The 11,837-nt window shown below is 33.8% G+C and overlaps 1 protein-coding gene across 1 annotated transcript; it reads left to right on the forward strand.

Moving 5' to 3' along the window:
* Nucleotides 1–3,373: 3,373 nt before the first annotated feature.
* On the forward strand, nucleotides 3,374–11,117 carry RSY3 (Adenine nucleotide alpha hydrolases-like superfamily protein). Its single transcript, XM_039023774.2, has 11 exons — nucleotides 3,374–3,838; nucleotides 4,105–4,299; nucleotides 4,404–4,488; nucleotides 4,639–4,714; nucleotides 4,930–5,106; nucleotides 5,204–5,306; nucleotides 8,570–8,679; nucleotides 8,832–8,921; nucleotides 9,015–9,095; nucleotides 9,612–10,433; nucleotides 10,850–11,117. Exons 1-11 carry the CDS (start codon nucleotides 3,580–3,582, stop codon nucleotides 10,940–10,942), a joined length of 2,091 nt encoding a protein of 696 aa, XP_038879702.1. The 5' UTR covers nucleotides 3,374–3,579; the 3' UTR covers nucleotides 10,943–11,117.
* The last annotated feature ends 720 nt before the right edge of the window (nucleotides 11,118–11,837 follow it).

The following is an 11,837-nucleotide window of genomic DNA, read 5'->3' on the forward strand; positions in this document are numbered from 1 at the left end:
TTGATTGGGATTAGTATTTGATTTAATATTAAATTAGATTGATTAAATTTTTTAATTAATTATTTAATATTAATTTATTTTAAAATTAATTATTATAATTAATCTTGAAATTAAATGAAATTGGTCAAAATTGCAATGAACGTCAAGTTGTTGACTTTTGACTTTCAAAGTCAAAAAGTCAAATTTGTTGACTTTGGACTTTGAGAGTCAAACTTTGACCATTGACCAAGTTAGTGGAAAGATCCAATATTTGTGAGAAGAAAATGCCAACTTTTGCATTGCTAAGTGTTGTCTTCATTTGAAGACCATTAAATCCCACTTTGAGTTATTAGATTTTTTAGTATCAAATTTTCATCAAACTCAAAGTTGCATGTTTTGTATGTAATGACATTTAAAAGAAAGAGATTCTTGATTTTTTTTTTTTTTTTTTTGTCATAGTGGAAATTGATGAGATTATGTGATAATCTCATTACAATTTTCTCTAAAAAACTTAACATTTTCCTCTCCAGGTTAGTCACTCACTGGATTCCAACATCCCGTTCTAAGGTTGGAGAATAATCGGGAAGACTATCGTGGTGATCTACGAACTGTTCGTGAGGAGATTGGAGCTAATTAGGAGAATCTTTGGGACTGTAAAGTTTGTATTTCTTCTTCCCTTCCTATTTATTTTTAATTGCTTGCTTATCCTTTGTGATTAACCTAATTATAGTACTTTAGATCCGTTTTTCTTCCACTACGAATATGTTTGTTCCATCACATTGTATATGTAATCTACTGAAATTTCAGTCCAAGTGGGAGTTTGTTGGGTTGTATGTCCTGAAACTTGTGGTTTGTAAACATTTAAACATATTCTGTTTGCAATAAAGATGTTATTTATTCAGTAAAAATGTTATTGAATGTGTAAATTGCACTTATTAAATCTAAATTCAATAAATTAAGAACCCCTGGCTATAGAATGAATACTTGAACTTTATGTGGAGACATAAAAGTGGATCAAGTTCAAGTAGTAGTCAAAACGGTCTATAGTATAGGATAAGGCTGGATACCTTATCTTGGGGATACTATGGATGCGACTCACTTTGTAATTGTTAAAATAGTTATAAAGTGTTACAAACGATATGATCCTAAATCGTTCATGTGGAGACATGCGAGTGGGAGCATCCTTTGTAATGAGTTTGCATAAGACTAGACCACAAAATAGTCACTTTTACTTTACAATGCCATTTATTGATGAGACTGACTATTTTAATTCGATGATCTAGGTAACTCGATCTTAATCCTGAGCTACTATGAACTTCTGTTTATTTGGGATTATCCTTTAATCTGCATGGGTGAGAGTGACTCAATATCGCAAACTCAATAACGTCCCATTTTAGGGGTAAGACCAGGTAGATAGCTGGGGACATAGTCCTGCGAGACGAAATTCACTCATACTCGATTCTACAGTTAGTAGATAGATTGTTATCTTAAGTATTGACTCCAGGTCTTGAATAAGGGGTCCCCCCTCTCTAAGGCCCGAGAGGGACTCAATTTAGTGGTTGGATGAAAAACCAATTGTTCATTAGAGGATTAGTGGGACTTAAAGAGAAAGATGTTATTTTAGAGGTAAAATGGTAATTTTGACCCAACTATAATTACGAACGATTTGTGAAGGATCGACTTACTAATCATGATTAAATCAAGTGGACAAAGATATATCTACTGTGAGAAGAATGCAGCTATTGAGCTTTAGTGGAGTGTCCCAGTGGTTAACGAATGTTGGTTAATTGGATTAATGAGATTAGTTGGTTTATCTCGGATTGTTTGAGCTCATGATCTATATATTCATTAAGTCCCCTTGCTAGCTCATATCAAACTAAACCTTGGAACAATATGTTGAGAGAATTTGAAACGTTCAAATTCGGATTAGGGAATTATAATTAATTATATGTGATATAATTAACGTTTAATTATCGAATTAAACAAATTGGAGGGTTGTAAATATTTAAATTTGATTTAAATATTACATACATGAATAGGGATTCATGTTCCGAATATGTGTTTTATTAATTTAATATTTGATATTAAATTAATTTAATTAATTAAAATTAAAAATTGGATTTATGAAATTCATTTTTTAAATCAAATTCCCTTTTTAAATTGATTTTCAAAAATCAATTTAAAAAGGGAAAATTTGAAATAGTGAGAAAATCTCACATTTTTCATTATCTATTACACCTAATCCATCTTGTTAGTGCTTTGATTGGTGCCATTATGTGATTAAATTCATTTGCATGTAATTCATCTATAAATAGATGATTTTTAATTTGATTAAAACTGCATGCAAAAAATCAGAATTTAGAAGAAATTTGTTCTTTCTCAATTTTTCACCAAACTCTCTCCAATTCTTCAAATTTTTCTCAAATCTCTTCTCAATTTGGGTCCAACAATCCATTTCAAAACTGGAGAATAGCAGGGAAGGCTCTTATGGTAGTCCACATTGAGTTCGTCTTCATATTCCTTGGAGAATTTGGAGCAACTAAGAATTCTACAAAAGTCGTGTTCATGAAACCCTAAATTCTTTATTTTTTACCTTGCATACCTTATATCTAAAATTAATGAAATTAGATTGCTTATGATCCAAATTGTTTCTGCATGCTAATTGTTAACACCTATAGTATGCATTCTCATTTTCATTATAGAACATAACTCTTATATTATAAAGTAATAAAAATAAACACACATCTATCATCCAACTACATAATATAACAATTACAATATAGTATGATGCACGGTATGTTATTAATGCATGCAATCATATAATATATCATTTATATTAAATATGATGCATGAATATGCTTAAATTATCATGTAACCATATAATATAATACTTATATTAAAAAACGATTAATTCTGTTTCTTTTGTATATGTTAGGATAAATTTAAATTTGTTAACTCATGAAGTTGCAAAGAGAGCTAGATGTTATAACTCTCGGGTATTTGGTGTAATAGTTTCCCAAATTGGGTGATCTCGCTTGTTATGAACGATATAAATGTTTCTATATGCTCTTGAGATTAAATGAAATATTATTTTTTTTGAAAAAAGATATATCTATATTAAATAAATAACTTAAGTCCTCATTTGGTGACTAATTTGTTTTTAAAATTAAATCTCATTCACATTTCTTACCATAATTTATATTTTTTAAGTATAATGATTGAATTTTTAGTCAAATTCTAAAAATAAAAATAACTTTTTGAAAAATATTATTTTTAATTCGTAAAAATTTGAGTCAAAGAAGTTTGAAGATGGAAGATAAACTTAATTTAAAAAAACAAAAACAAAAATTACCAATGGGGCTTATAAAATAAATCATCTATTCCGCCGTCTCCTATTTTTGAATCCAGCCGCACAAGAAAGGTTTTCAATCCTCACTCCTGCGGCAGCTAATCTCTCACATCTTTGATTTCTTTATTCTCTTCATCTTCACATTTGTCATTTTTTTTTTCTCTCCTTCTCTTGTCTCACTCAGTACTGCAATCTCCTCATGCTCCAAGCTTCCAGCTCCTGACGATGCGACTGAGAGTAGACTGGGGTAGATGCTAGCCATGGCGCAGGGCCTCATCCCGAGGGCGCAAACGGGAACAAACCACTCATTCTTCCTCTTATCTTTCAAACCCAAATTCCCATTACCGAGATGCAAATTTCCCTTCATGCTACCGCCTCTTCGTCTTCTTCCTCTTCCTCGCTGTTTCTGCAGGTATTCTTCTTTGCAAGAACCAATCGACCTGTGCAAGTACAGGGAAGCTTTTTCCAAGCGCATGGATATGGCTGGACTCAAACCCCACCACCGTATAGGTCAGGTTTCTTTCTGCTGTTATAATGTCTAGTTCGAAATTATGCTGCAGAAGAAGCGTTGTTTGTAACTTGTTTCTAGAATTTTGTTTCACAACATACAAGCTGGCGTGTTGAATTTATCTGACCCTCATGCAATTTTCTTTATTTAAATTCCAAATAGGACTAGGTTCTCTCCAAAAGTAACCGAGAACTGAAGTGGCAAATGATAATGCTATCTTCCAATTTCAAACTGACATCATTAACGTTTATTCTTTGCTTCTTTTCAGCTCTGGGAGTCAGTGGAGGCCCCGATAGCATGGCTCTTTGTGTTCTTACGGCGGTCTGGAAAATGGATGGCCTGACTGCCACCGGTAGAAGTAGTACTTTTATCGATGGACTCCTGGCAATAGTCGTGGATCACGGTCTTCGTGCTGAGAGCAGAGACGAGGCAAAAGTTGTCAGCAATCGAATTACTCAATTGGGTACGACTCTGCGCGTGTATAATCTGTACGATTGCTTAGTTATGATAAAATCAGTTCAATGAAGTTTCCGATAGAAATGTTTAGCTTATATATTACTTCTGTAGGTATCAGATGCGAGATTGCGTCTTGCGATTGGCTAAACGGTAAACCAAAGCAGGGTCACTTGCAAGAAGCAGCTCGTGATATGAGGTGGTTTGCATTCTTCAAAATATGCTTAATTTCTGCTGTGAAGATTACTGTTCATGGCTTTGCTTTTAATATTTGCTAACTTTTTAATGCCTGCTTGCTGCCATATTGATTAACTAATTTGTGATTTTAATTCGTTTTCTTTGACGTCAGATACCAAATGTTGCAGAAAGTTTGTGTCCAACATCAGATTGGAGTGATACTTGTTGCACATCACGCAGATGACCAGGTTTAATTCTCTGATATCAAGCATGCATTTTCAGTTTAAGCTCTGGTCTTATTAGTTGTCCAAAGTTGTCCCATTTCCCAAATCTTATATTTCCATGTTTGCTATAGTTTGTATTGTAACTTCACTCTTTAGGGCTATTATAAACTGAATTAGTCACAATGCTGGAAGCTTGTTACAGATGCTAGAAATGTAGTGATTGCTGAGACACAATGCAGGCTGAGTTATTCATTCTGAGGTTGTCTCGCAGTAGTGGTGTGCTTGGACTTGCGGGAATGCCTTTCACTTCTCAGATTTTCTCCTCACATACATATTCTTACAGTGAAGTTTCCAAGAATTATGGCGTTCTTCTTGTGAGACCACTAATGGATTTTTCTAAAGATGACATGTACAAGGTTCAAAGTTTAAATCACATAAAAGTGTCTATTAAGAGGGTGCTTTCATTCATTTGGCAATGACTACATGTAATGTTATTCTGTCTGCACTTTGCAGATATGTCAAGGTGCTAATCAAGATTGGGTTGAAGACCCAACAAATCGAAGTTCCTTGTTTGCTCGAAATAGAATTCGAATGTCATTGGGAGATTTGTCATCTGGTGAGTTGCTAAAAAGTTAATATTTATGAGGTGATCTAAATGCATCTTGTTGTCATTATTGATATTACTATCCAAATACAAAAGGATTTCACTAATCCATAGTACTAGAAGGAAGATAAGATATTCTTCTAAGCGAGAGTAAAAGGATTTAGAAAAAGATTTCATGAAAATGCTCTACCCTCTCTCTCCTCCTCTTCCTCCTCTCTCCCCCTTATCGACATGCAACAATGACCATTTTTCCCAACCATCTCACCGGCGCCAAATACAACAATGCTGATCACCGTGGCTCAACCACCATACAATTCCATGTCGATCGAGAAGAAGTTTTCAAGAACAAGCAATCTATCACTTCATCTACCAATTCTTTACCTTCCACACCAGTCCATGTCGATTGAGAAGAAAGTTTTCATAAACAAGCAACCTATCACTTCATCTACCAATCCTTTACCTTCCACACCGAATCTCTTCATCTTTCATTCCAGGAACCAAAAATGCCACATCCATCATCCCATTACCATCTGATGCTAACTCCGAAACTTTTTTTCCAGTCCACTTATATCTCCTCAGCACCTTTCTCTTCCAGAGCCCATTGATGCTCCCTGGTACGATTTCATCCCTCCTCCGCCAGACTCGGATGCTTTTAACCCCATGTCTCACTTGGCTGCTCTGTCTCCATGGTTTCAAGATTGTGGTTTATGTATTATGGCCATCCCTGCTAGGAAAACAAAAAATAAATACTCGGGAAAACAGAGAAAAGGGATCAGGAAAGCGTGGATTCTTAAATGCTCTATATCTTATGACAAAAAAGCAAAAGTGTTGCTTAGAGATGGGTCAACTCTTTGATGATGATTTTATCTGGGAATGTTCGTGGCTTGGGTTCTTGGAAGAAGAGAGCTGTTATAAAAAAAAAATATGATTCAAAGTACAACCCATCGATTGATATTCTTTAAGAGCCTAAGAGCAAGGTTATCGACCTCATCTTCATCAAATCTCTTTGGAGCTCTAGAGGCATTGAATGGACATCATTAGATGCCAGCCGTTCATTTGGAGGGATCCTCATCATGTGGAATGCATCATCTTTCACAGCATCCACAATCACTCAAGGTGCATTCTCTTTTACTGTCCTTTTATCTTTCGCTGATGGCTACAGCTTCTGGGTTTCGGGCATCTATGGAACGTCCTACGACTATGATAAACAGAGCTTTATTCATGGACATTTTTATCTCTACTGCCTCGTTGATGATATTTGGGGTTTGGGAGGAGATTTCAATATCATTTGCTAGCCAAACAAAAATTCTACTGGTTGTCGCCCCACTACTGATATGGTCAGTTTTAACTCCTTTATTGATCACTGTGAACTCACTGACATGCCTCTCTCCAATGGAAGGTTCACTTGGACTGACTTTCGCATTCCTCCTACTCACACAAGAATTGACAGATTTCTTTGCACGGATAATATCCTCGATAAATTTAAAGATGCTTCCATGAAAAGCCTCTGACCATCATCCCTTGCTACTAAATTTTGGAAAACAAAGATGGGGCCAACCCCTTTCAAGTTTGAGAATATGTGGTTAGATCATGAAAGTCTTCTGTCGTTTATTGAACATTGGTGGAAAAAAAAAATCCACTCATGGGTTGGCCGGGCTACAGTTTCATTCAGAAATTAAAAGGAAAAGTTGTTCTTCGAGCATGGAACCATCGGACATTTGGGTTCATTCAAACCCAGAAAGCATCATTATTGAAAGATCTTTATGTTATTGATATGGAAGCTGAGGAAATCTCTCCCTCATGGTGTTACCTCAGCTAGATTAACATTAAAACCTTGAACCATAGTTTCTTCCATGGTCCTTTTGCAAAGGTCATTTGGGATGAGATTTTCAGCGCATTCAAATGGCATATTGTGCCCCCTCTCGCCACCTTGGATTGGATTAGGTTGATTATTATGGAACATCCTTTCAAAGACCACAAAGCACTGATTTGGCCAAACATCATATGTGCGATTTTTTCTAGGATTTGGGAGGAAAAAAGTGATCAGATCTTCAACAATAGTTTGAATCTCCAAAGGAAATCCTTGAATCATCCACCTTTAATGCTTTTTTTAACGTCAACACTTAGTTGCAAATTGGAAAATGATTTTGTAATCTCATTGTATGGGCTCTTTTATATGTCTTTTGGATTATTATTTTCTTTCATCAATGAATTTATTTCTTATAAAAAAACCCTTTGGGGGCCATTTGTTTCGCGGGCATCCTAGATTCCCATGGAGTGGGCATCTGGATTACTGTGTTTGTTTGTGAGATGTCTCGGCATTTGAAGATTCTCGGGCATCGAATGGAAGGCATCTGGAGAGTTTTGGATGCCCTCTTGAAACATGGATTTTCCGGATTCCCGAGTTGAGGATATCCCCATTTTACTTTTTTGTCATTCCTTTTTATTTTATTTCACATGTATATATTAATCTTCATTTGCATTATATAATTAAAATAAATATTGTCAACCATGTATATCATATAATTGTAGTTATATCATAATTCTTATTATTTTTTAGCAATATATTTAAATTTAAATTATTATTTATTTTATAAAAATATTAAATTATGATATATTATTTTGTTGAGAAAAATAACATATAAAAATAATATAAATGGTGTTAATTTTAAAATAAATTCAAATTGATAAAAAACAAATATATTATATAAGTTCAAATTATATCAAATTAATTATAAAGTAATAAATAGTCGTAAGGGTATTCTTGGAACTTTATATAAATTTAAGACATTTCCGAGTAAAAATCGTACGAAACAAACACATTTTTTAAAATATTCTCAAATATCTACAAAAACATTCCTATAAAACAAACATGGTAATCTAAAGATGTCGGATATCTATAATTCCTAATATATATAATTCCGAGCATCTAAGATTCCGGTTATCTACCTTCTCAAAAAATAAATGGCCCCAAAAATTTATATAAAGAAGAAGATTTAGGTCATTCTAACTCCAATTAGAGGTAAAAAAACATCACGATGATTTTCCATTTTTCAACCCATCTTAAAACTGACATTTTCTTTCTGACACAACGCCTGAATAACAGTTCAGCATAAATAGTCCATAAACACACTTGTTTTTCCCATAAACCATGGCCCATAAAAATTTGAAGCTGAAAGTCTTGAATATTAGAGTTATTAAGATTTATGATTCCTATAGATGGTTCCTCAATATACGAGATTTATGATTTCATCTCACCATTTTTTGAGTTTCAGGTACTCTCAACTCCGAGCTACATGCCATTATTTCTGCCTGTAGGAAAACACGCTTATTTGTTGATCAAGTCTGTTTAAGCCTGGCAAATTGGACTTTGACCATAACGGAGGTGGGTAGATTCTTTATGTTTGTGTGTATCAACTGATAGTTTCACATTCATTTTTTAGGGATCTATTCAGCAGTTCTCTCTCTTTGCCCTCCATTTTTTTTTAATGTAATATTATTGAGTTTTGATGGATGAGAATTTGGGTTTTCTTGTAGTTGGGATATGCCATTATTGATTTGGAGATTCTCAATCAATTGAAACCTCAAGATATTTGCCTGTCAAAGTTCGTGTCCTTAGTTTTGCAGGTAAAACATTATTAAATATTTTTTAACGACAACTGTTATCTTTTGGAGCAATTTACTAATTAACATTGATGCGAGTTCATCTAAAATTTTCAGTTCATCTCTCAAAGGCACAGGCCGGTTAGAGGTAACACTGCAAAACTGGTGTTAGACTACATTCAAACGGTTCCTTGCAAGGTAATAATATACAAGTCAATCCCTTTATTAAGAAACCAAATTGTTGTTGGCTCTGTGTCATAAAATGAACTATTCGGGTAAAATGAGTACTTTATGGCAAGAGTACATCTATCCGAACTTTCAGTATTGTTTGTTGAGGAACATTACAATAACTCGTAGATCCTTAAATTCAAAGAAATAACAATAGGCATCAACAAGCAGGCAGGCCCAATAATCAGTTTCTTCTCCCTTCTATACTTTATGGTTACATTTAGTATTCTTATTAAATACCATGCACATGAAGTTCAGAAGCAACCAGTGTAGATCTCTTGCACGTTTAAATGTAATGGGGTTGACCTGCTATGCACCAACAACCTTTTTCTCAAGTTTTCATCAATATTCAAGAGATGGATGTCTATGTGAAGCTATTCTTTGTGTTGATTCTTGGTGTAATTTATTTAATTCTTTTTTGTAATTCATTGATTTCTTCTATTCTTCGAATTCTTATTAATTATATGTATTAAAAAAAACATGCAGACTTCACTGACAGCAGCTGGCTGCTACGTTTGTCCAGCTCCTGGGTCTAAGGGCACCAGGTGCGTAGTCTGTTGTTCAGTGGATTGCCCTTTGCCTTCCGAAATAGAAGTTTTCCATGCACCCTCTTATGAAGAAGAGAGGAACGGTGTTTCTGATGGGTTAGAACAAATCATTAATGATGGGAAATCATATTTAGAACATTTCATTCCTAAAGCTTCTGATGTACACTTCTTGGATGCAACGCCTGAATCTGTTCTAGATGAAGCAAAAAAGCTAAATATTATCAGTGAATCAACCTATAGGATCATTGTTTCACTGCAGATGCAAGAGACCAAGCTCTTCAAAGCAGAACCAAAAGTCACTCCTGGACATGAACCAAAACATGGTTCAAACTCTGTAAGAACTTCATCCGGTCGATTGCTTAAGCCAGGGCAAATATGTAACTATATGAACAGGTTCTTCATCACTTGGAAAATAAGAGATGAAATTGAAGACAATTCTACTTTTGAGGCAGCTAATCGTAATACATTTTGCAAGTCATGTGTGTTAGGTTGCAACATGGAGTTAGAGGTGCGGCACATGATCGAATCTGATTGGCTTTATCTTTCCAAGTTGTCTGAGTGCACAGTGGAGAATTTTCAAGACCAAAGAGATACTTTAGCCAATTTGGAGGAGCAGACCATGGAGAATACAAATAGATGTTTAAATTTTGCCAGATCGTCGGCTAGAGAAGCATCAGTGCTATTGAAATTGATTCCAGTTGCTGCAAGAAGAAGCCTTCCTGTTCTAGTCAATCAACAAGGGCTGCTTCTAAGTATTCCTGTACGTATACATTTTACAATTACAAAAGGAACTGGAAATTGCATGTTTAAAGGGATTGGATGTCTCCCATTCAATAGAATGGGATTGGATCCATTGCTTGACTTGTACCTTGGAACAACTTAGACGGCCTAATTTATATCTACTCAACTGCTCTAAAAAATAGTACTAGAAAGAAAGATTCGAGGCAGTGCAAAAATTTGGGTGATCAATGTTATAAGAGCAAACCCCATTCTCATATCCCAAGTTCCTAACATATTACAGTACACTATTTTGAACTAGTGACAACTATTTTGAACTAGTGACAACATGAGCATATTTCGGTAGTAATTGACATGTACTCCTTGATCAAGTTGATCAACAAGCGTGTGCCTAATACATCTTTCTTTTGTTTTCTTTTTGTCTGGTGACGTTTTCAGAGCGTTAGGTTCAGCCATTGTCCATGGCTGATGGCTTCTGCAGTGTTCAAGCCAAGGGTACCGTTCGGTGGAGGCCATAGTTCATTCATGTAGATGCCAGTAAGCACACATGCTGTACTTTTCCACGAACAGCCAGGCTTGTATAGTATTCAACTTCGCATGGGAAAAAAAGGGAAACTGTACTCCAAACGAAGTTGTAAGTTGTAATTAGAGAGGATATGTTGACTTGATTTTAATCTATAAATTAAATGATCTAGAATTTCAGTTTTTTTTTTTTTTTTTTGAGAAAAAGAAAAAAAAGAGAGCAGGAATTTCATATCTCGTTTGATATCTATCTCATTTTTTATTTTTGATTTTTGAAAATTAAACCCATATTTTCTCATTTTCTTTTCAAGGTTTGCTTATTTCTTAAGTATGAGAGTTGAGTTCTTAACCAAATTTTTAAAATACAAAAATAAGTTTTTAAAAAATATTTTTCTTAATTTTTAAAATTTGACTTGATTTTTGAAAACATAAGTAAAATGTAGATGAGAAAGCAAGAAATTTAAAGATAGGAGTGTTTGTAAGCTTAAATTTCAAAAACTAAAAACCAAAAAACCTATCTTCGCCTATTTTCGTTGGGGGATCGGGTCTCTGTAGGGAAAGATCCCTGTTTTCTATTTTTATTTTTTAATTATTTTTATTTAAAATTGATTAAATTTTGGTATTTATATGAAATTGTAAATATTTTTGTAACAAGTTAATACTACTATTATTTATTTATTTAAATGAATAATTAAAAAAATATTTTTAGTAATATTGTAAATTTAATAAAAAAAATTGGAGTTATATTAAGAAATGGAAAATTATTTCTTATTTTTTTATATTTAAAAACAACCTTTAAGAAATTATAATTTTAAAAAATAAAAATAAAAATAACATTAAAACAGTAGTTTTAGTTATATGTAAATTACTAAATTTTAGTTATATAAATATATATATATATATT

The sequence above is a fragment of the Benincasa hispida genome, chromosome 2 (genome assembly GCF_027475165.1).
Source record: "Benincasa hispida cultivar pf3 chromosome 2, pf3_genome.v1.1, whole genome shotgun sequence".
Classification (NCBI taxonomy): domain Eukaryota; kingdom Viridiplantae; phylum Streptophyta; class Magnoliopsida; order Cucurbitales; family Cucurbitaceae; genus Benincasa; species Benincasa hispida.